Here is a 24,455-nt window from a genome sequence, read left to right on the forward strand (position 1 = left end):
ATAAATAAAATAAAAAAATATCACTGAGTTCCATGATATATATATATATAATATTTACTTCAGCTGATTCATTATACTCAGTGTCGTGCCTTTCCCCCAAAATGCGGGGTACTTTAGATTTCTCCAGAAAATGCGAAAGATCTTCACAGGGTCAAATTAATCCAAGGATTAATTAAAATATTTCGGCACTAAACGGCGCCACCTACTGGTGGGTTTCAAAAAGAGGCGGGTTTACGCGTCGAACCCGCACAAAGTAGGCGAGGGAAGGGGTCAGCGCTGGCTTTTGATTGGCTGGAACAATTCAGGGATGGACAGCACAAGGTAGATGCACCCATATGAAAAGGAGTCAGTATCAGTCATTCACTTTGCATGATTAACAAAAATAAAATAAAAATAAAAAACATTATTTGAGTAATGAATATGTAGCATCTGTAGCAAACGTAGCAAGCATTTCTTTGTTTTTAGACATGGTTCAGTTCTATTTTCTTCACATTGTACATTCTGCAGTGTTTGGCTTCATCTACAGGCTGTTAAACTCACAAATAAAGTTACCCTTCTTTGACCCACAGAGGATGTAGCGTAAGATTGTATCTATTTTCTCTCTTGAATTTTTGCATCCTCCTTGAGAAAAATCAACAATGACAGGACTGAACAATGACAAGAACATACATACAATCGCAAAAATGCATATTTCATCAATATTCCAGAATTATCACCTTCCCTTTTAAATCCACTAAATCCTCTATTCTTTCAATACCAAATTTAACACTGATCCTGTTATAAATATATATATATATCTATATTACAAACAATATGAATCATTTGAAACATTGAAATAAAAACAAAATATGGAAAAGATAATCCTGCTTGAACACCACACATGCACGCACGCACACACACACACGCACGCACGCGCACACACACGCACGCACACACACACACGCACGCACGCGCGCACACACGCACGCACAAAGACACAGATTTCTCAGCTGCTTAGCAAGTGACTCCACCTCTCTTGCTGAAACCTCAGTTGCTGCCCTATTCTGATGTGACCACTTTAAATTCCAATTATAAATATGTCGCACCTCCATGAACACACTTTTTTTTTTTTACAATATTCTTTCCAATACAGAGAGTGTTGGTAAATTCTATCATACAGGAATCAGTCATTATAGTGTCCATCTAACCAATCAGGCTGCAGAGTGACAATAGGCTGTAGTTCACTGCGTCAATCATGCCATCTGCACTTCCTGGTATTCCTTCTGTTGAGGTGAACCAGCGTTCTTCTTAAACCTGTAACATAACGAAGTGTCACTACACCCACACCTATACACACAGACACATACACCCACACAAACACACACGCCCACACAAACAAACAAACACACACCCACACACCCACACACACCCACACACATAATCACACACACACACACACACACACACACAAACAAACAAGCACACACACACACACACACAAACAAACAAATAAACACACACACACACACACATACTCACACACACACACACACACACAAACAAACAAACACACACACACACACACACACACAAACAAACAAACAAACACACACACACACACCCACACACATACTCACACACAAACATACACACACACACACACAAACAAACAAACAAACACACACACACACACACACACTCACCATCGGTAGAGGAAGTAGGCGGCTCCAGCGAAGCCCAGGATGGTTAGAGCGGCACACACCACCGTCAGTATCAACCTCTCCTGACTCACGGGCTGAATCACCAGAGACAGGTGGGCACACCTGTGACCTGCATAACCCTGGGCACACCTGCCACGTATCACAAAGTGAGAGTTATTCACACACGTTCTCCCACTCACTCATACATATATGCGGTGAGTTTTACCTTTCAGTGCGCAGAGAGCATTTTATTTGCAGTGAGCAGGGTGTGTGTAGTCTACTTATAGTACGTAGGGAGTGTGTATTTCACTTGCAGTGAGCAGGGAGTGTGTATCTTACTTGCAGTGAGCAGAGTGTATTTAACTTGCAGTGAGCAGGGAGTGTGTATTGTATTGGCAGTGAGCAGGAAGTTTGTTTTTTACTCGGTGCGAGCAGGGAGTGTGTATCTTACTTGCAGTACGCAGGGTGTGTGTAGCTTACTTGCAGTGAGCAGGGTGTGTGTATTTAACTTGCGGTGAGCAGGGAGTGTGTATTGTATTGACAGTGAGCAGGGAGTGTGTAGCTTACTTGCAGTGGTGCTCGTTGAGGTCCACCAGGAACATGCACTCTCCATGGAAACAGTAGTCCTCCATGCTGGAGTTACACTTCAGGATCATCACTCTCTGAACCGTGGACACGGTAGGGGTGGCTGTGACCGCGCCTGCAGACACAAGGGATCATGGGAAAAGGATGCTGAGAGAGAGAGACGCATGGGATCATGGGAAAAGGATGCAGAGAGAGAGAGACAGAGAGAGAGAGTAAGAGAGAGAGAGATGAATAGAGAGAGAGAGATGAATAGAGAGAGAGACAGAGGGAGAGACAGAGACAGAGAGAGAGCGAGAGAGACAGACAGAGAGAGATAGAGGGAGAGACAGAAAGAGAGAGTGAGAGAGAGAGAATGAGAGAGAGAGTGAGCAAGAGAGAGAGAAATGTACCTGATGTTGAGCAGTTGGAGCTGCAGGAAGGACTTGTGGATTCTGCCTTGTTGCCCAACAATAGAGACAGACCTGAGAGAGATTGTTTCAGGGTTAGGGTCGTTCAGGGTCAAAATGTAATGAAAAGAAAGGCACTGCACACTGTAACACTGACAATTACAGCACTGAACACTACAGCTCTGAACACTACAGCACAATATACCACAACACTGCCACAACACCAAAGCACTGAAGACTACAGCTCTGAGCATTACAGATCTGAACATACAGCTCTGTACACTACAGCACTGAACATACAGCACTGAACACTACAGATCTGAACATACAACACTAAACACTTCGGCACTGAACACTACAGCACTGAACACTACAGCTTTGTGTACACTACAGAGCCAGGCATATTGCAGTCATTCCACAGTCACTGACTCCCCCAACTTCCTGCCTCTGGCCCTCTTCCTGGCATTGCCATGGCGACACGGCGCATACCTTGGCAGGGCGTGGAGAGCACCTGGAGTCAGGTGTAAGCATGTGGGCGGGGATCTGGGCAGCGTGTCCGCAGCGCCATCGAACCCACAGTGCATTCCTCTGGCGTGCTCAAACACAGCTCACGCACACCCCGCCCCAGGCCCCGGCTCCAGCAGCCCCACAGCACAACATAACTGGGTCACATTCTACACTAAACGCCGGGTAAAATGAGGATTTTTAAAAATGTATTATTATTAGAATAATTATAATTCTAATAATAATAATAATTATTATTATTATTATTGTTATTTTTATTATTATTATTGGTATTTCACAAATCAGGATTACTGAGCAAGCATAACTGCAATGAGTAAAAACCCCGGAACCCTCCAAAAACCCGAAACAAAAAAAAAAAAAACGTTTAAAAAGTGCTGTTCTGGGTTTTACCCAGTGCAGTTATCCAGTGCAGTTATCCAGCTAACTCAGTAATCCTGCTGTGTGAAATGCCACCCAGATGTCCCTCCGGTATCAAAAGCAATGCGTAAAATCAGCCAGTCACAGGAACAGTGTGTAAAGTCAGCCAATCACAGGAACAGTGTGTAAAGTCAGCCAATCACAGGAGCAGTGCATAAGATCAGCCAATCACAGGAGTAGCGAGTCAAATCAGCCAATCACAGGAGCAGTGTGTAAGATCAGCCAATCACAGGAGCAGTTCGTAAGATCAGTCAAGCAGAGGAGTAGTGTGTTAGACCAGCCAATCACAGAAGAAGTGTGTAAGATCAGCCAACCACAGGGTGAGAGCCAGAGGAAGACTGCCAAGAAACAGTTAAAAAAAGAAAAGAAAAGTAAAACAATAAAACAATAATAAAATAAAAATGCTCAAAATAAACATAATAAATAAATAAATAAATAGTTTTGATGATAAAAATTAAAGCAAGAGTTGACATCAGACCATGTTAAATCATAATACCTGAAATCACAGCAAAAAGTAAAGACAAATACTCTGATTAAGTATCTTTAATACTAAGACCAAGCCCCCCCACCCACCCAATGGCCAGTGCAGTTCATACAGTAAAACCAGTCTGACCACATAGCTGGCCACTTCTGTCAACCAATACTACTGTCAATCACCACCTAAAGACTCTGAAATTAAGCCAAAGTCTAGTGTACAGTTGAATGGTGAGGCGTGGGACTCTGATAAGCCGGATGATGAAGGGGTTGACTGATTGCACACTGCAACTCCTAACACTGCACTGGACCAAACACACTGCACACGGCACACTGGACCAAACACACTGCACACTAAACTTCATGCACTGGACTAAACAAATTACACACTGCACACTGGACCAAACACACTGCACACTGAACCAAACACACTGCACATGGCACACTGGACCAAACACACTGCACACGGCACACTGGACCAAACACACTGCACACTAAACTTCATGCACTGGACTAAACAAATTACACACTGCACACTGGTCCAAACACACTGCACAGGACCAAACACACTGCACACGGCACACTGGACCAAACACACTGCACACTAAACTTCACACACTGGACCAAACAAATTACACACTGCACACGGCACACTGGACCAAACACACTGCACACTAAACTTCACACACTGGACCAAACAAATTACACACTACACACGGCACACTGTACCAAACACACTGCACGCCATCTTCCCTATTGTACAGTGCAGTAACACAAACTCATCATTGTTTTGACCCACCCAGGTCTCAAATGACAGCATGCAGGGGACACCTGAGGAACATTTCAGGAGCAGTTCATGACTGGCAGAGACCACAAAGCCTTGATAGGCCATTATATGTAGCCACGAGATATAGGCTAAACTGCAGACGTAAAGTTAAAATAGGTTAATTCCCTGGTTCAAGGTCAAATTCCATTTGAGCTCGGAATTTAAACTATTACAAACAAGCGAGCAGGGGGCAATAAAGAAATCACATGTAATCAATAACCAGGCGCCAGCGAGCCAAGTAAGAACAAGGAGCCAAAAGAATCACATTTATTTACTCAGCTTTACTGTATTGAAACGAGTTTTTTTTGTTGAAGTACTTTGCGGACTCACCATAGAATAGCAGGAGAAAAGACGCGGTTAATCCTTGCATTGTCGCTTGTGTAAGGTTGTGTTGGTTGTGTTTGACAGGCTGCCGGTGGCTGCATCAGTCGTCGCCGTGCGCAGGATGGACGCACAGGATGTGGGCTGGCAGGTATGGAATGACTGCGCTGAAGTAATTTCCAACCTGTCCAATAGGATCCGTGGTGGAAGAAGAGTGACGTAGTCTCGCTTGTGATTCCCTCTATATCTATAAGATAAAAAAAATCGCAGCAGGAGATTCTACACCCAACTTTGGTCATGGGTGTGGTGGCGCTAAGCTCATTCACGTTTTTGCGAACTCGTGAGTTGCCAAAAAAATCTCACCGATTTACACCAGGATTACAAACTGAAGTGAAATAGTATTTTTTCTTTTATTTTTCGTTTTTTTAGTTTGAGGCAGTTGGACATTAATAGTTTGAGGCAGTTGGACATGAATAGTGGTCGTGATACTTTTTTTATTCAATGTTTGTTTTTTATTTTTAAGGAGAGCGTGCAGTTTGCCCTTTTTCTATTCCCCCCCACTCCACTCCACTCCACTCCACTCCACTCCACACACACACACACACACACATTATACAGGGGAAAGCAGAGGAAATTAGAGATAGACACGGGATCACAATCACGGCTGTACCTGTGATACAAAAAAAAAAAAAACCTCTGACTTCGTCAATATGGGACCTGCCTCAACAATACATTACCGTTTCTGGATATCCCTTTGCACGAGTGTGTAAGGACGCATTAAACCACGGATACTACCCACCATTGGGTACATGTTCTTAGTCCAAGACCTGGCTCAATTCCTGTTTGGGAAACTGTCCATAATTGTATTTTCTTACTCTTGACCATGAACTCGAGAATATGCCCCTTTAACTGCCGTCGTAAAAATCATGTAAAACCACGAGGTCGTGAGAAACTTCTCTAAATATCCTTCTTGCACGCAAAAACTGTCTGGGCCAATCAAAAACATACAGTAAAATTGACCCGAAAAAAACCCCCCGAAAAACCCTAGAAAACGAACTCTCCTTTTAAAACCGCAGGAAGCAACCTGTCCCTTTAAAGCAAGAGCAAAAAAAAAAAAAAAACAACAACCAGGTAAACAGCGACACCTGGAGGTAACTCAACTTGTGTCTGGCCCGCCTGAAGGTGATTACCTTGCTGTGAGTTACAGTCAGTCCCACCCATAATTCGATGTTCTTTTACCTGGATAAAACTGGAAACATGCCGCACTCGCTCCCCAACGAAAGTCAGGTATCTTTCCATTAGTAGCACGGCTCTTCCTACGCTTGCTAGTCTTAATAATGGAAAAAAACAACTTGGATATGTGAAATAGTCCAGCTTCAGGTGGAACAAATTTTCCAACCTGCTTCTGTTTATAATCATACACGATGAACGAGATCTTCACTTTTGTAGCAAAGCTACTTTGTATTTTATAGCTTCACTTTGTTTAAGCTCTCTTTAAATAACAATGCCAGGTTTTAAAAAAACGTTAGAAAAGGGATTGATTTTTTTTGTGTGGAATCTAAGTAGGGCTGGGCTTGGTTTGTACTGAAACTAAGCAGTCCTGGGCTTGGTTTGTACTGAAACTAAGCAGTCCTGTGCTTGGTTAGCACTGAAGCTAAGCAGGACTGAGCTTGGTTAGTACTGAAACTAAGCAGTGTTGTGCTTGGTTAGCACTGAAGCTAAACAGGGCTCAGCTTGGTTTGTACTGAAACTAAGGAGGACTGGGCTTGGTTAGCAGTGAAACTAAGCAGGACTGAGCTTGCTTTTTAGACTGAAACTAAGCAGGACTGTACTTGGTTAGCACTGAAGCCAAACAGGGCTCAGCTTGGTTTGTACTGAAACTAAGCAGGACTGTGCTTGGTTAGTACTGAAACTAAGCAGGACTGAGCTTGGTTTGTACTGAAACTAAACAGTGCTGTGCTTTGTTAGCACTGAAGCTAAACAGGGCTCAGCTTGGTTTGTACTCAAACTAAGGAGGACTGGGCTTGGTTAGCAGTGAAACTAAGCAGGACTGAGCTTGCTTTTTAGACTGAAACTAAGCAGGACTGTACTTGGTTAGCACTGAAGCTAAACAGGGCTCAGCTTGGTTTGTACTGAAACTAAGGAGGCCTGTGTTTGGCTAGCACTGAAGCTAAGCAAGAATGTGCTTCATGATTAGCAACATTTCTATTGTCACATTTATAGTTATAGCCAGATTCTGGAATTAAAATGTAGTTCACAAATGGGAACATAACATTTACTATACATGTTGACACACATCAGAGTTTTATTTAATATTTGGAGTCTGTGGAGGGGCTAATGTTCAGTGCAGGGTTATAGAGTGTACGGTCAGAGTGTAGTGCAGGGTTATAGAATGTAGGGTTAGTGTGTAGTGCAGGGTTAAATAAAAACACAGTTTATGGGGAGCTCTGTATTATGTAGAGAAGGGCCATGGGTAACAGTCTGATCCACATATTGCAGCATTATTGTAGCACTGAGCAACTTCTGGTTCCTCTCGTACTGCATTTGCAGGTAAAATGAATAATGAAAGGGACAAAGACAGTTAAATGAATATTTCAAAAATTTATTTAAAAAAGCATATTAAATAAATACACAAACAGAAATAATTTATTTTTAAATAAATACCCTTGTACATGATGCTGTCTTATAAAGATGTTGTGAATGATGTAAAATTTCCTGCCATTACTGTGTGTTGTAGAGTGTGTGGTGTTTGGTGTATGTGGCTTGTAGCATGTGTGGCGTGTAGTTTGAGTGGTGTGTAGCATGTGTGGCGTGTAGTTTGAATGGTGTGTAGCGTGTGTGGTGTGTAGTTTGAGTGGCGTGTAGCGTGTGTGGTGTGTAGTGTGTTGTATGCACGCTGTGTAGCTTTTGTGCAATGGGTAATGTGTGGCTTCTCTTGGTATATTCGCAAGGAGGATCAGGAGCAGTGGAAAGGGGAGGTGGTGGAACGGTGGAGAGGGGAGATGGTGGAGCGGTTGGGTGGAATGTGATGGTGCCGGACGGCAGGCAGAAGCAGGCCCTCTCAGCAGGAATGCCTCTCCAACAGCGTGGACTCGGCTCGGCTCAGATTGCAAGAGTTGACTGGCAGATCTGATAAGGCTTTTCTTTCGCGCACCTGAAATTTAATATACCATACACCTCTGTTAGCACAAACATAACACACTATACATCACCATTGACATTAGTGGTGGGACAGTTTACTCAAGCAGATTCTTAAAAATCTAACTCGGAAAATCAGAAATAGTTTCTTTTTTTGCATTTTTCAAAACATCATTGCCATAGTAATGAGACAAAGCTTGTATAACCTACATGTTTCATTTAATTTGGTATTAAATGTGCTGTGATTTGGTGTGGTGTTAAATGTTCTGTGATTTGGTGTGGTATTGAATGTGCTGTGATTTGGTGTGGTGTTAAATGTTCTGTGATTTTGTGTGGTATTGAATCTGCTGTGATTTGGTGTGGTATTAAATGTGCTGTGATTTGGTGTGGTATTAAATGTGCTGTGATTTGGTGTGGTACCTCTTCTTCAAACAGCAGTAGAGGACAGCAATGATGGCGCAGAGCAGCAGGGCCACACCACCGCCGATGGCGATTATTTTTTCACGGTTGGTATCGCTGTGTACGTCCAGCAGCATGTGCTCACACCGTTCCCCTCTGAAATTCTGTGGACAGCTGGAAACCACACCCACCACATCAGCTTTATGTTACACTTAACACCCACCACATCAGCCTTATGTTACATTTAACACCCACCACATCAGCCTTATGTTACATTTAACACCCACCACATCAGCTTTATGTTACACTTAACACCCACCACATCAGCCTTATGTTACATTTAACACCCACCACATCAGCCTTATTTTACATGTAACACCCACCATATCATCCTTACAGTACATTTAAGACAACTAGCAGATCAGTCCAAATGATTTATTTAATATTTATTCTTGAGATGATTAATTATGGGTCAAGGTGTGTGTGCCAGGTTAGGATGGTGCTGTAGGTGTGTTCTCACCTGCAGGTGGGCCTGTTCAGGTCGGGGTGGTAGATGCATTTGCCGTTCAGACAGAACGCCTGATCGTCTCCAGAGCAAAGACCCAGCAACTTCAGGACTCGGGGAGTCCGCTCACTCCCTGTACACACAACCATAAACACAGTTACAAATCACGCTAGAATACAGTAACAATGATGCATATCATGCATAAAAGTAAATAAAAAAATGCATAAAAGTAAAAAAAAAAAACATAATACATTGTTAAATTGTCAGTAATGATAACTGGCAGGAAAACTGGGAATTTGCGGAGAAACAAGCTGGCACTGCACCACCCAGAATGTGGGGTCTGCAACACACTCTGGCTAAATATAGCCTATCGGCCACACGTGTGTGTGTGTGTGTGGAAAACATTTAATGTGGGTGTGCTGTTGCAGCATGTGTCAGCTAAAAAAGAACCAACAACAACAAGAAAAAAAAAAAAAAACGAGTGTATTAACAATAACAGCATTCGTCACCCAGGGTCAGTATCAATGTGTAAATGCGGTCTGCGGATGGCTGGCGTGTCATGCCGCTTCGCTAATCTCTGTGGTGGAGGAGGTGAGGAACTTGCACGCTTGACCACCACATTCACTGTGACATCACCACTGCCCCACCCCCACCACCCCCCACCCCCCGGGCCTGGCTGCAGTGGTGTGCTGAGATTTTTTTCCACACGGTGGGACACCAGGGTCTTTAAATGAAACTAAATCCATGAATTCGAATTTGATGTATAGAGCACTATGCTCCGCTATAGTGAAATGGCTGTCTGTGGTGCACTCTAACAGGGCACATGAAGAACAGGTGGTTAGGGCAGTAGCCTGGACGTCAGCAGTTACACTGAGCACAGAAATCCCAGCTTTTACAGGTTTCAGATCTGAGAGAGGCCGCTCTGCGGGGAACTCACTCTGTCGGGACTGAAATAAGAAGATCGTAGAAACATCCGCCCCCCTGCGTGATGCAATAAACACGGGAGCGATCAGGGGAACCCACCTGTGGAGGAGACCGCAGCGTTCTGCGTGGGTTCTGCCGATCGGAACGGGTTCTCCGTGGGTTCTGTGGACTTTGCTGGCGTTGAGAACATGATGGTCACCAAGGTCAGGGCGAAGACTGCTGTTTGGGGAGGGGGGGGGGGCGAAAGACACCTCTCGTTAGGGAGCTCCTTAAAATAAACTTGGGAAGCATTAGGTCACTATGCTCAACCTGGTACATGCCTGGCTACTGATGGCTACAGTGACATCAGTGTTTTTTTTTTTTTTATAATGCTGACTGAATGATTATGTGACAGCATGGTCTGCAGCTTTTCCAATTTCAGGGCAATAAGGCCACATTTGCATGAGTAATCAGAGAGACGCTCAATTCCATATTTGCTGTACATAATAAAATATTCTGGAAATATTGGCAGAAACATTTATACCATATTTTTAATACTTTGTCCACACTACCTTAGACAGGTATTATTTTTGGTAAAACTAAAGTTTCATCAAAAAGGAAAACAGTGCTCAATGATATTGTGAGAATTGGGAGGACTTTCCTTGTTCACTGTACAAAAATACAATTATGTGTACAGAGTTTTATACAAATAGATAATTTCCAATTAAAAGTTTCTCCCTGTGGGTGTCGTGGCGACCCCTTTGAACACCCAGTCGAATTACTGAAATGGGGAGAGAGTGTTGGAACCGTCCCATTTCTCCACTGACACCATTTTATGGATTCAGTTTGACTGTATGGAAACTTCCGCCCGTTAAGTATCTGCATTTCCTTCTAGCTGCACTGTAGACATTTTCCGCAAAAACGAAAAGGCGGAACACTGTCACTCTGTCATTGACTCTTATATGTTCTGCCTGGGGGGGGAGAGAAGGGGGGGGGGGGTTCCTACCGCTACATAACCGAGACAGAGTGCAGCAGGGATCCCCTACAGATGGAATTAAACACACCCCTGCGTGCAGGTGTGTGCCACAAGCCGCAATCAGCGATAAAGCCCTTTGAAGGTGGAGATCACTCACCTGTGCGCTGTGGATGCATGTCGGCGAGAGGGGGCGGAGCTTCCTGTGATCTGTCCTGGGCGAGCGAGCGAGCGTTCTGCTCTGTGGCGTGTCTCAGCTCGGCATTTATACCCGCACAAGCGCTCACTTGCGTTTCCGCCAGCCAATGAGAACCACAGGTCTTCTGCAGTCTCTTCCTGGAAATTTTTTTCGATTTCATTTTTTACATCACGTTTACATCACTTCCTGTTCCCAGAGGCTCCCTGCATGCAGAGGCAGCTAGAAACCCCAGTGCAGACGGAAAGCGTGCACACACGTGCACACAGCTCCGCATGCAAATATTCCCCCCAATCTGTAGCTCCCAGATCCCAATATACCTGTATAAGACACATATCCGTATCACACAGACCCCTGCGTTACACACACGTCTCACACACACACACATATCTCTTTCTTTCTCACACACACCTGTATCTCTCCCTAACACACACACGCACTCGCTCACACACCTGCATTACACACATACACTATATGACCAAAGGTATCTGGACACACCTTGGTCTGAGGCTCTTTTTCATGTTTTGGTTGTTTGTCATGGTTACAAGGCAAATCTTAATGCTACAGCATACAGTGCCATTCTAGACGACTCTGTGCTTCTCCAACAGTTTGGAGAAGGCCCTTTCCTGTTTCAGCATGACAATGCCCCCAGGCACGCAGCGAGGTCTATACAGAAATGGTTTTGCCAAAAATGGTGTGGAAGACCTCAACCCCATCCAACACCTTTTGGTTCAAATGGAAAGCCAACTGCGAGCCAGGCCCAATCGCCCAATCAATGCCCAAGCGCACTAATGCTCTTTTGGCTGAAGGGAAGAAGATTCCTGCAGAAATGCTCCAACATCCTAACAAATTCATAAATAACGGCAGAAGACTGTTCCTGTGTCCCAGTATGAAGCATCTTACTGTGGTTTAATCAATAGTTATACCAGCGTAAATGTATTCAGCAAATTGGACCAGTGTAATTGCAGACCATGAAAACCTACACGGCCAACGGCCCTGCGGGAATGAAACTGGCCAACAGAGATTGATGTCCTCGTGCTGTGCTGCTGTTGATGACAGAGGAAACAGTTCCGGGCCAAGACAGTAAGGGGCGGTACTCTTTGCTAAAGGAAGAGCGGTCTGTTGGTGGGCCTCTGTGAGGAGGGGGATAGGCTAAATGTAGGAGGAGCCTATCAGTGAAGGATGTCTTTCATACACACATGCACACACACACACACACGCGCGCACACAAAGACATATACATGTGTGCACAGGCACACACAGACATACGCACATGTGTGTATGCATCTCTTGTTCTCCCTCTACCAAATGGACCAATCGCCACAGGTCTGAACTTTCCATCACACTTGAGATGCTAAACAGATACTTTATTTCATTTATTACAGAACAATGGTTTGCTCACGTCCACAATGGCCTGGAGTGACAGCAGAATTTAGAATCAAAACTAAACAATATTACATTAGAAAAATGCAAATCTACAAAATGTAATTAAGTACCAAATAAATAAAAAAAACAAGTAAATAACAAATAAATAAATAAATAAATAAAACTAAAAATTGTGTGTGCGTGTCGACAAGTGCGCGTGTGTGTGTGTATGCACTTATGGTCTTCTGATTGGACAAGGCCGAATGCAGTCTCTAAACGATGCGTTCTAATTGGGCAGGGACAAACAGGGACTGCTCCAGCTCTGTTTGTGTTGGCACAAACAGTCTGGGGATTACGACTGGACATTTTAAACATTTACTTACTGCAGCTGCGGGCTGAAAACCCTTTTAAGGTTTAAACCAGTGTACAGAGAGTACCAGTGTTGGGAGAACTGCCCTGACACCCTTTAATACTGGTGTCTCACAGCACAGCTCTATTACACGATACATCTGCTCTACTCAAACAGTAATGAAATTAACAATCTGTAAAAATAAGTTAAGAAAAGAAAAACACTTATTTAAAAAATGTATAAAATATAAATAAAACATATTTTCTTAATTAAATGGGTCAACAGCTCAATTTGCAATCATGAGGGCTGATGCTGTTGGTCAGAATTCTGCGGGTTCAATATGGGTGTGGCTTTGAAATATGACTGACAGGTGCACCGCTAGTGTTGAAGCATGTGCAGTTGTGTTCGTACCCATGTTTGTGTTTTTGCGCTTTTTTGCGTGGGTACACCTGCCTTCCTGTGTTTATGTGTGCGTTTGCGCGTGTTTGCGTGTGCTCTCAGTGCGTGAGTGCATTTCTGGCTGCAGTCACTGTGTTCTTCATTACCATGGCGACAGTCATAGGCCCCACCCCTCCTGGCACTGGAGTGATAAATCCCGCCTTCATTTTCACCTCTGCCGAGAAAAACAATAACAGTTCAGAACATCTGTCGGTTAATGTCAGTTCCACAGAAAAACCCTAACCTAACACTGCATTTCCTCCCCAAACAACTACAGGAAATATGACCGTATTGGTGCCATTTTGGTCCACACTGCTGCTCTGACCACTGCGTCTAAACAGCTGCTTCACGGTGCTCGATAAGCCAAACCCGTGTGTGATTGAATCAGCACTGAGTGAATCAGTGTTGTCACGGTGACCGCAGTATTCCTGCTTATTTTTTTGCTAAGCCTCAGGAATTTCAGAGGGCAGATGCAAGGTGTGCAATCGCCTGTATGCATGAGGCTATCCAGATGGGAATGTTCAGAACATAAACACCTCATTAATCAAGGCACAGAGTGACAGATGCAAACACTGTGGTCAGAGCAGCAGCATGGAGCAGTGGTCAGACACAAACAGTGTGGAGCGGTGGTCAGAGCATCAGTGTGGAGCAGTGGACAGAGCAGCAGTGTGGAGCAGTGGACAGAGCAGCAGTGTGGAGCAGTGAACAGAGCAGCAGTGTGGAGCAGTGGACAGAGCAGCAGTGTGGAGCAGTGAACAGAGTAGCAGTGTGAAGCAGTGGACAGAGCAGCAGTGTGGAGCAGTGGTCAGAGCAGCAGTGGTCAGAGCAGTGGCTGGTGTGAAATAATGCTTGAATTAAAATACAATTTCAGGTATGTAATGTAGGGATTATAACTGTCTGCTTCAGACTAATCCTTTCACGTTACACATTTTATAAAAACGTGAACTTGCCCTCGAAGTCAACATCCCCAATGAGCCGAACTTTCCCGGTCTGGTCCTGGACACGGCTGATCCCCACGTCAATGACAGCAGCTCCGGGCTTCACCATGTCTGCCGTTATCAAGTTGGGGACCCCTGGGGGGGAAAAGGGCACGAACAGCTCTGTCTCCATGGAAACCACATGCTGGCGCATTGACAGAGGTGACATGCTTTATGAATAGTGTTTATGAATGGGCCACGCTAACAAGACGTTGCAGTGAGCTAATGCTTTCTGAATACTGAATTACCTGCGGCAGCAATGATGATATCGGCGAGGCAGGTGAGCTCCTTCAGTTGCTCCTTGGGAGTACACCTGTGAGCGATGGTTACTGTGGCATCACCTGTGAAGGACAAGGTGGGATGTGAGGCATCCTGCCCTTCTGATTGGCTGACCACATGGTACCAATACACTGTACTGAACACGAATCGTTAAAGGGTAAGTTCACCAAAAAACAGTCCCTTTCATGCTTTTTTCAGCAACCCATGTCTCAAATCAATAAACACACAGCACATTTGTCACAGCTAATGGTATCAGCACATTTCTATAACACCAAATTTCCCACAGGATTTTAGAGCCTGTAGTGGGGTCTGTAGTTGTAAGGTCTGTAGTCTGGGGTGTGGGTGGGTCTGCAGTTATGGCGTCTGTAGTTATGGGGTCTGTAGTGTGGGGGTCTGTAGTCTAGGGAGTGGGTGGGTCTGCAGTTATGGAGTCTGCAGTTATGGGGTCTGTAAATGTGGGATGTCTGTAGTGGTGGTTGTAGGGTCTGCAGTGTTGGGGGGGGGGGGGGGGGAGGGTGTGCGGTTGTGGGGTCTGTAGCCTGGCGGGTCTGCAGCTGTGGGGTCTGTATTGTGGAGTCTGTAACTGTGAGGGGTCTGTAACTGTGGGGGGTCAGTAGTATGGGGGGTCTGTAGTTATGGGGTCTGTAGCCTGGGGGGGGGGGGCGGTCTATAGTGAGGTGTTTTTCTGCTTTAGTTCACAGGAAGGCTTTGGTATGCACTACCCGGCAGCTGATGGAGGTGCTGCTGCCCGAGCCTGTCTGAGAGTGCAGCATCATGGGGGCTGAGCTACGCAGGGGGGGGCGGGGGGGGGGCGAGTGCCAACACGCTGGGATTCCAGGCACCGCCATTTCACCCACGCCCCCCTCCAGCAGCCAGCGTCCCCAGCCTTTCACTACACACCCACAGCACACGTTCACCGTCTTTCTTCCGCCTAGCCACCCTATCTGGATACCTTCTGCAGGTCAACATCCAAAGAACGGGGTGCTTGGCCCCCTAAATCAGTGGTTCCCAACCTCAGTTCCAGTTCTCAGCCGCCCCCCCCCCCCCCCCGTGTGTGTGATGGTTTTTGTTCCAACCAACAGTTGCGATCCCAGAAATTTACCAAGCTGTTCATTTTTGGTTCATATTTAGGAGGGATTATCTACCCTCTTAAACCACATTGTTAGAAGCTATGCATGGCATGAAGGATGAAACACCCACGTCCATAGTGTGCTATATTCCAAAGAATTTCATAAAAAGAGGTAACAAAATATTTGAACTGATCAAAATGCAAGACTCGGGTGAATCAACAGGCTCCTATAATTATGTTGTCGAACACAATCAAGTTCTTGTGTAATTTTATTTCCTTCAACATATTTACACGATACAGGCTTGGCTTGTTCTTTGCTTTGTCTTTGAATTCTTTATCTACGAACTGATTCGTTTTAATGGCCTTGTGTCCACACTTCCCAATGGGTCTCACGGTCTTTAATTTGATCAGCTAAATAATTAACCTCTTTTAATTAAACTGTTTGCAGTATAGGACAATAAGCACAATGCCAACACACATTTATTCTACATGGAATACGTAGCTATTCCTCATATGTGAATTAAGAACGTAAATAATCCTTCTAAATGTGGCAAGAGACCCTGTCACAGGCCAGCGTGACACGCCTGGGAGGCAGATGCGGCAGTTCCAGGAAACATCATTGGTTGCTGCATGGAGAGAGAGAGAGAGATCGCACCCACACAAACACAAAATTTAATAAACAAACACCTTCCTCCTCATGGTTTCGGGGAAAAACCAACTAAAATAACAAAGTCAAAAGACAGCAAAACTGACTGGCTTTTCAGTGAACCAGCTTTTCAGCGGTGGTTCACTTTCTCCGTCATGTAGTGCTCGGACAAACGAAACAAAACTCAAAAACTTGCTTTCTCAGGGTGTGCTCCTGGTCTTGGCCTCGAACTGTAGAGAGGAACACACCTTTAAGCACCTGGGCTGATAAGGTAACGCAAGGTGCCCAGGTGCGTGTGCTCTCTCCACCCAGCCAAGTCCAATCTGCTCCTCTGGCAGACCGAATGCCACACACCCAGTTAAGAATAATTAACAGCTTGTTAAAATTCTGGGATCGCGATTTGTGGTTGGAACGAAAAACGGAATACATGGGGGTCCCCAAGACTGTGGTTGGGAGCCACTGCCCTAGACACATTCCATCCGAAACATTCTAGACAGATACCTACCTGACAATACGCTGGTATAAAATAAGCAGATTGTCTCACCAACGTCATTTATACCACCGCCATTTTACAGGCATTCAAACAGACACTGTTCCCCTGTCGAGACACAGGGTCAGTTAATGCCAGCGTACAGCTAAACCATCACAAACCTAAATCACTTTAAAAGCAACAGCAAAGAAAGAGAACGACATGAAGGCAAGTTTCAACGGGACAAGTACACACTTACTTTAATGGACTTAAACCCAAACCCTTCTCTCAAGGACAGGATTTTGTTTAATGAATAAATATTGTTGAACATCTATAATGCTGTGTGCCCTCGTTGTGTTCAAGGAAGTGTACTCTCAGTGTGTTCAGGAAGCATGCCCTCAGTGTGTTCAGTATATGTGCCCCCGCCATGTTCAAGGTGTGTGCCCTCAGTGTGTTCAGGAAGTGTGCTCTTGGTGTGTTCAGGGTGTGCCCCATCGGTGTGTTCAGTATGTGTGCCCCCGCCACGTTCAGGGTGTGTGCCCTCATTGTGTTCAGGAAGTGTGCCCTCATTGTGTTCAGGAAGTGTGCCCTCATTGTGTTCAGGAAGTGTGCCCTTGGTGTGTTCAGGACCTACGCCCTCGCCATGTTCGGGGTGTGCCCCCTCGGTGTGTTCAGTATGTGTGCCCTCAGTGTGTTCAGGAAGTGTGCTCTTGGTGTGTTCAGGGTGTGCCCCCGCCATGTTCAGGGCGTGAGTCCTCTGTGTGTTCAGGGTGTGTGCTCAGGAAATCACATCACATCTCTCCCACTTTCCTCTTTTGTGTAAATATTTTATGTTCTTCAGCTGCCCATAAACCACACAAAGGATGGCCAACAGGATGTACCGTAGGCTTTATTTCAAAACACCGCTGGCCCGTGCCTCCAAATCCTAAACATTCACATCCTAATTGTTACATCACTTTCAATAATCCGGCCCTCTCCACTTCCTCTCGAAAGCTGCGAGAGTCTTTCCCCGAGTGGGATAAATATTTTCCTTCTCTGAAGGAGGATCATTTCCTGCACGCCCATATATAGGCAGAGACATGTAGAGTAATGACGGGGCTTCGCCAACGGCAACAGGTCAGATCCTGTTCCGCCCCCATCCTAAGCTTCATTTCATAATCGGGAGAGATTTTGCAACACGCTTGATTTCCGATATTGCACGGGTACGGATTCCTAATGCGAGGTACACACGCATGTCGCTGCAGTCACGCCGCTGACAAACCATGTTATTATTATGCGTTCCGGCCGCGGTCCCCTTTTTAACCTTAAACGCGCCGCACAGTCACGCCCGCCTTGTGCCACCCTGCATTAGAGTTTCGCACGGCAAAACGATCAGGAACAAGCCTTCCATTAAACTGCCAATAAGATACTCAAAATAAATTCGGTCATTTCAGGGCTGGTGTGTTCGCGTACTTTTTGGGCTATGAGAGTTCTGTAAACTCATTAACAGAGCATGTATCCCTATAACACACCAGCAAGCACACACACACACGTGCACACACACAGGGGTTCACACACATGCACACTCACTCACTCACAGGGGTACTCGCAAACACTCACTCACTCACACTGTCTGTCTGTCTGTCTCTCTCACTCACAGTGGTTCACATTCACTCATTCACAATGTGTCTGTCGGTCTCTCTCTCTCTCTCTCTCTCTCTCACCCCCTGGGCGTTCATGTCGCCTGTCCGTGTGTAGCAGCATAGCAATGGGCATCCCAACATTCTTGGAGCGCCCGGCAACAACCACATTCCTCCCCACCGTCTCGATGCCTGAGAGACAGAAACACACTGTCATACTGCTATAAAACTGCAATAATACTGATACGATACACAGACTAACCCTGTACCTGCTACAATACTACTATAATACACTCACCCACCATTTACCTGCTATAATACTACTATCATACACTCACACACCCTTGACCTGCAATACTTTTTATACAGTCAGTAACTCTATACCTGCTGCAATACACTCACTAACCCCATACTGTCTTTAATTATACTACAATGCGCTAAATATTCAGTTAAAAATTAATGCAGACTTTATATTAATACTTTTTACACTGGGTTCATTAACTATAAGAGTGTGGTGCCCTCTACTGCTGACCATCAGAAATGTTGCTAGTCAGCCTTTTACATTGAATCATTTTACATTGAATCTCCTTCAATGTAAAAGGCCTAAGAAAGAGAGCTGGCCACTGAGCCAATCCAGACTCCTAGGAACCCAGAGCACCTGTGCAGGTGAAGGCGGCCTCTCACCTGTCCTCCTGATGATTTCCCACACGGCCGCAGGTGTGGCAGGCACCATGGATCTTTGGTCAAGGCACAGTTTCCCGATGTTGACGATGTGGAACCCGTCCACGTCCTTCTCTGGAGCAATGGCGTTGCACACCGCCCGCTCGTTTATGTGCCCTGCATGGAGTGGCCAATCAGAGGCCAGAACAGTCAGCGTGTGCCAAGGGCGTCCAATCAGAGACCAGAACAGGGGCCATACCATACATGTACTAAAGATCAGGGGCAGTGACCTGGAAGAGGAAGTCAGGGTAGAGGGGAAGAGGTTACCTGGAAGAGGAAGTTGTACTAACAGGCCGCTCACTCTCCAGTCACGGTTCAGGGTGTCAATCATCTGCAGGAGCTCCTCCTGTGACACGGAGGCGGGCCTTACGAGTGTCTCACTGAAGATCCCTGGAGACCAGCATCCACCACGTCACATCCCAACCACATTCAAAACAACCACATCCTCCAACAACCACATCCCAACCAATCACATTCCCAAACAACCACGTTCCAACCAATAACACCCAAAGCAACCACACCCCCAATCACATCACAACCACATTCCAAACAACGACATTACAACCACATCCCTAACAACATCCCAAAGAAATCAAGCAATCACATCCCAACCACATCTCAAACAATAATATCCCAACCACATCCGAAACAGCCACATCTCAATGACATCCCAAACAATCACATCACAACCACATCCCAATCAATCACATCGAAACGCCCTCCCCAAAAAAAAAGACATTCCAACCACATCCCAGCCACAGCCGTGTATGTACACACTGTTACTTTCAGCATATTCCAACTCACCCAGCGCTGCAGCGGCTTTGGTTTTGTTCCTGACGTAGGATCGGCTGGCAGGGTCATTCCCCACTCGAATGACACTCAGATGCGGTCGCTTATTGCCTTGAGAAACCAACTCTTCCACGTCGCGTTGTATCTCTTTGTGAATCTGTCGGGCCAGCTCAGTTCCTGAGATTACTGTAGCAGCGTAACTTCACAAAACCAAATTCCATTAGAGAGGATTACAATACAACAAATGGTTGAATGATTCGTTCAAGGCATAAAACCTGGTTTCATAAAACATAAAACATGTCCCGTAGCGTAGCTAGCTGCAGGCTATCCTGCTTAGATTAGGCGTTTCATAAGGCTGATCCGTACTGAAGCTGGAGAGTACACAGCTTTAGTCTGCACGCAGCTGTTTTCGACAGGTACATTAAATCCTGTTAGCTTCACGCGAGGCAATTATTTTTAAATAGCAAAATCAGTTCGTCCATCACAATGATACTGGAAACGTGACTTTGTATTATGAGCCATAGATAACGTTATGTTCCTCTGAAAACACAAGACACCTTTATGCGAACCGTGATGCACCTGCTGGAAAATAATTTAACCAAAACTAGTGACACCTGACGGACATCAGTGGCAAATACCCGAGCATCTCATAAAATCCCGTCCTGTTTATTAATTTGTAAATAACCTCACACCTGGCGTCTGTGGAATGAAAATGCCTCCGCTGGATCCCACTATTTCTGTAAGTCCTGAATCTTGTTCGACAACAGGGTTGGAAGACACGGCTGCATAATGAGGATGAACATATCGGTACGATAGAGGCCGCCATGTTGAGCAGCCGCAGTGGACGCGTCGCTGGCTGCTGCGGTGGAGGAGGACGGTATGGGCACACCATAGATAGCCTATCCGAATGCGATAATCTAGCTCGGTTTGTGTACGACTATTAAGTAGAAGATGGCAGTATGACCTGATTGTGCATATTTTCAGAGCAAATTTGGCAACAAAAAATTGTTAATTATGTTAAATTCGATCTTATTGTATTTTCACCCAGCTGACATAGTAAACATTCGAAAACGTAACGTACACAGGCCTACAATCTTGTTGTTGCTTCTTGTTTAGGGGACAACCACGGTTCTGAGTATTCATTGTGATGATGCCGAAATTAACCTGGAACCTGCAAGGTTCAGCCCTTTGACTGACTGAGGTTTTTGACTAAGGTTTTTTGTGCTCGGTTGTAGGGGTGTATAACTTGGTATTTGGCACAAATTCTGATGTGGTGTGACATTCAGCAGGAGCAGGCACGTGCCCTGCACCTGCCCCTGCCCCATTTGCCCCTAGTGCCCTCTTAATCCATTTCTCTTTGCCCAGTTAGTAGCCTAATATCAGTTTTACACAAATGGAAAACAAGCTGGAATTCAAGCCTTGTGTATAATAGTCTAATTATAAACATTTAGGTTGTAATCTTTCGTCTCAAATTCAGATGTGTGTTTGACGGTTCTTGAGGTTCCTGCTGTTCAGTTCTTTCAGGAGATCTGATTGGCTCCTAGCTGCCACGGCATTCTGCCTGGAAGAACCATTCAGTTCTCTGGGGAGAACCCATGGCTCTTTGCAAGGACAGTGCGAAGGACACTGGTGCGAAGGTACTTTTACACCGTCTGGAATGCCTACACTGTCCTCTTCTGGTCAACAAAGAGTACTTCTCATTCTAGTAAACCAAGCATTTATTTATTTATTTTTGCTTCTTGGAGTAAAGTATTAGATGTTCATTCTAAATGACTGCTGTCCTAATAGTTTACTAAAGACCTTCAGCCCACACGTGAATAAGAAATGATTAATTTCCTCATCCACTCAAATTGGCCAATTAAATAATAATGACAGGAAGTGTAAGCCTATAAATACGTGGACACAATTGGAGGAATGTTCCTTACTTATGTAGTGTTTAGGAATATACACATTTATATGCCTCATGCTTGCGTGGATAGTAGTAGAGATATCACATATTTAGTAATCTTAATTGTGTGACACAGAGAAGTTGCAGGGCCTGTAACAGCACGGTTGTTGAATAGCCTACAAATATCCGCATGCAGAGCGGAGTAGATTTAACACATAGAGACTGTTTTTATTCATTGGAGAACCTAAGCTGTGACGCACCACCTTTTACTTTATTGCCGGTTTGAAAGTCCTGAACCCAAATTTACAGGCAGAGACGGTGAGACTGACTGTGGTCAGAGAAAGGGCTGTGAGACTGTGCTCAGAGAAAGCTGTTGGAGACTGTGTGCACATTAAGGAGTGCGAGACTGTGCATGCATTAAGTGGTGCAAGACTGTGCACAGAGTAAGCTGTTGGAGACTGTGCACACATTAAGGGGTGCGAGACTGTGCACGCATTAAGGGGTGTCAGACTGTGCACAGGGAAAGCTGTTGGAGACTGTGCACACATTAAGGGGTGCGAGACTGTGCACGCATTAAGGGGTGTCAGACTGTGCACAGGGAAAGCTGTTGGAGACTGCACACATTAAGGGGTGTGAGACCGTTGCGTGCGCATTAAGGGGTGCGAGACTGTGCACGCATTAAGGGGTGTGAGACTGTTGCGTGCGCATTAAGGGGTGCGAGACTGTGCACACATTAAGGGGTGTGAGACTGTGCACAGGGAAAGCTGTTGGAGACTGCACACATTAAAGGGTGTGAGACTGTGCACAGGAAAAGCTGTTGGAGACTGTGCACACATTAAGGGGTGTGAGACCGTTGCGTGCGCATTAAGGGGTGCGAGACTGTGCACAGAGTAAGGGGTGTGAGACTGTGCACACATTAAGGGGTGTGAGACCGCTGCGTGCGCATTAAGGGGTGCGAGACTGTGCACAGGGTTCAGGGCAGTAAACAGGATCTCGTGAGCAGCCATCTGGAGCACATGGTCAGTGTTACGAAACCGCGCTGGTCACTGTCACACCTGATTACCTCTCCCCTGGGGTCTGTTCTGGGCCCACGGCCAAGCGGTCCTTGCTGTCCAGAGATCAGTCTTAAAGGGGAAAAAAGCGAGGTAGGTGTGTGACATCACTGATCCCTCATAAATATTCATGAGGCATTATCAGGAGCTAGGTTTTTAGCACTACTATGTGTACTGTTCTGCATATATTTGCAGAGCACAGCTAGTATGGATACTGAGTATTCTGATTGGATGACGGCAGTGCGTATGTGTCACGTCTACCACATTGCATCATTCTCACATCTTAAACAACATCCACTGGAGTGACCCAAAACATGCTGGCTGCACAAACAAGAATCGTCCTCACCTCTCCACATGAAGAGCGTCTCATTTTTCATAACAGGATTCCTAATTCTATTACAAACATTCAAAGTCGGCCATCTGCTGATCCGCTATGGAAATAAATGTCCAGATCGCTCCGCATGGGTCTGCAAAAAGCAGCGGGACCTGTTTGCTCGACTCGCATCAAGTGACTGCGAGAGTGGAACCGACGTCTAGTTCTCAAGCCGTCAACTTCAACTGATGCTGCGCTAGCTTGGGGTAGCATGGCAGTGTGCTAAATTGAAGCAAAGACTTGGATTTAAAGAGACCGTGTCCGATACTGGAAGCCTCATTCACTTTTAAAAAGCCACTTCCCTCATAGCACATGTAAGGTGAAGTCGCCATTAAATCCTATATTCTATATTGTGAAGATTACAGCACATGCACTACAAGATAAGATATTCTTACAAGATATTCACATGAGATTTCTGTATCAGCAGACAAGAAGTTCTCTACATGAATGGGAACTGATATCAAAGATCACCTTGCTGGCCAGGATTAACTGTATACCAGGAAAAGGAAGCATCACTATGTGCACACACACACACACACACACACACACAATATTCTCACATACGGTGTGATGCTGGGATATTTTATTTTATCTGAATCAGGTGAGGATGAGCCAGTTAAATAATCACTAGATGTGTGTTGTAGCAGTTTTAGCTGAAAGCCTAATCACGTAATGCACAATTTCAACACAGGAACTGTTTCCACTGACAGCCCTCTGTGTTGGATAAACTCAGTCAGAGCGTGAATGAGAAAACATTGGGAGGAGACACCAAAAGTAAGGTGAAAAGTTACAGTAAATACAGAATCTGCCTCAGATTTATCTGTCAATATAAATCAATCTTCCACTGGTGCTGAAACAAAATGTATTGCTCATCAAATACCCTGCGGCATTCTTAGGACTGAAAGCAAAAAATGACTTCATTGTGCCAGTGATAGTTGATTTCATGCAGTTAAATAGATAATAATAGAAGGTGTGGTGTGCTGAAGTTTTTAGTTTCATGTGAATCAGGCCTTGACTTGTGTTGCTGCACCTTTTTCGGCTCCAGATGTGAATGGACTGTGTGTAAAAATATCACCTGTGTCTGGATAAGAGTGT

The 24,455-nt window shown here is 45.2% G+C and overlaps 3 protein-coding genes across 6 annotated transcripts; all 3 read right to left on the reverse strand.

The window, feature by feature from the left end:
• Positions 1-1,098: 1,098 nt before the first annotated feature.
• LOC118237323 (proepiregulin-like) lies at positions 1,099-5,381 on the reverse strand. The gene is made up of 5 exons (XM_035435898.1): positions 5,223-5,381; positions 2,654-2,725; positions 2,247-2,379; positions 1,683-1,829; positions 1,099-1,293 (listed from the first exon to the last, which is right to left on the reverse strand). The coding sequence occupies exons 1-5, from the start codon at positions 5,260-5,262 to the stop codon at positions 1,233-1,235; spliced, it is 453 nt and encodes a 150-aa protein (XP_035291789.1). The 5' UTR covers positions 5,263-5,381; the 3' UTR covers positions 1,099-1,232.
• Positions 5,382-7,854: 2,473 nt separating this feature from the next.
• Positions 7,855-11,441, reverse strand: LOC118237322 (epigen-like). Of its 2 annotated transcripts, none has more exons than XM_035435897.1 (5): positions 11,292-11,441; positions 10,279-10,395; positions 9,271-9,388; positions 8,772-8,924; positions 7,855-8,367 (listed from the first exon to the last, which is right to left on the reverse strand). In XM_035435897.1, the coding sequence occupies exons 1-5, from the start codon at positions 11,308-11,310 to the stop codon at positions 8,316-8,318; spliced, it is 459 nt and encodes a 152-aa protein (XP_035291788.1). In that variant the 5' UTR covers positions 11,311-11,441; the 3' UTR covers positions 7,855-8,315. The 2 variants fall into 2 exon arrangements, with proteins under 2 accessions (XP_035291788.1, XP_035291786.1); XM_035435895.1 differs by having other exon boundaries at positions 10,279-10,398; positions 11,292-11,440.
• A 1,232-nt stretch (positions 11,442-12,673) lies between these two features.
• Positions 12,674-21,049, reverse strand: LOC118237204 (bifunctional methylenetetrahydrofolate dehydrogenase/cyclohydrolase, mitochondrial-like). Of its 3 annotated transcripts, none has more exons than XM_035435697.1 (8): positions 20,740-20,959; positions 20,063-20,247; positions 19,526-19,648; positions 19,223-19,375; positions 18,623-18,748; positions 14,705-14,797; positions 14,430-14,552; positions 12,674-13,654 (listed from the first exon to the last, which is right to left on the reverse strand). In XM_035435697.1, exons 1-8 carry the CDS (start codon positions 20,937-20,939, stop codon positions 13,539-13,541), a joined length of 1,119 nt encoding a protein of 372 aa, XP_035291588.1. In that variant the 5' UTR covers positions 20,940-20,959; the 3' UTR covers positions 12,674-13,538. The 3 variants fall into 3 exon arrangements, with proteins under 3 accessions (XP_035291588.1, XP_035291589.1, XP_035291590.1); XM_035435698.1 differs by having other exon boundaries at positions 18,623-18,730; positions 20,740-20,950; XM_035435699.1 differs by lacking the exons at positions 12,674-13,654; positions 14,430-14,552; positions 14,705-14,797 and adding an exon at positions 16,061-16,430 and having other exon boundaries at positions 20,740-21,049.
• Between the last annotated feature and the right edge of the window lie 3,406 nt (positions 21,050-24,455).

This window comes from Anguilla anguilla, chromosome 10, assembly GCF_013347855.1.
Source record: "Anguilla anguilla isolate fAngAng1 chromosome 10, fAngAng1.pri, whole genome shotgun sequence".
In the NCBI taxonomy this organism is placed as follows: domain Eukaryota; kingdom Metazoa; phylum Chordata; class Actinopteri; order Anguilliformes; family Anguillidae; genus Anguilla; species Anguilla anguilla.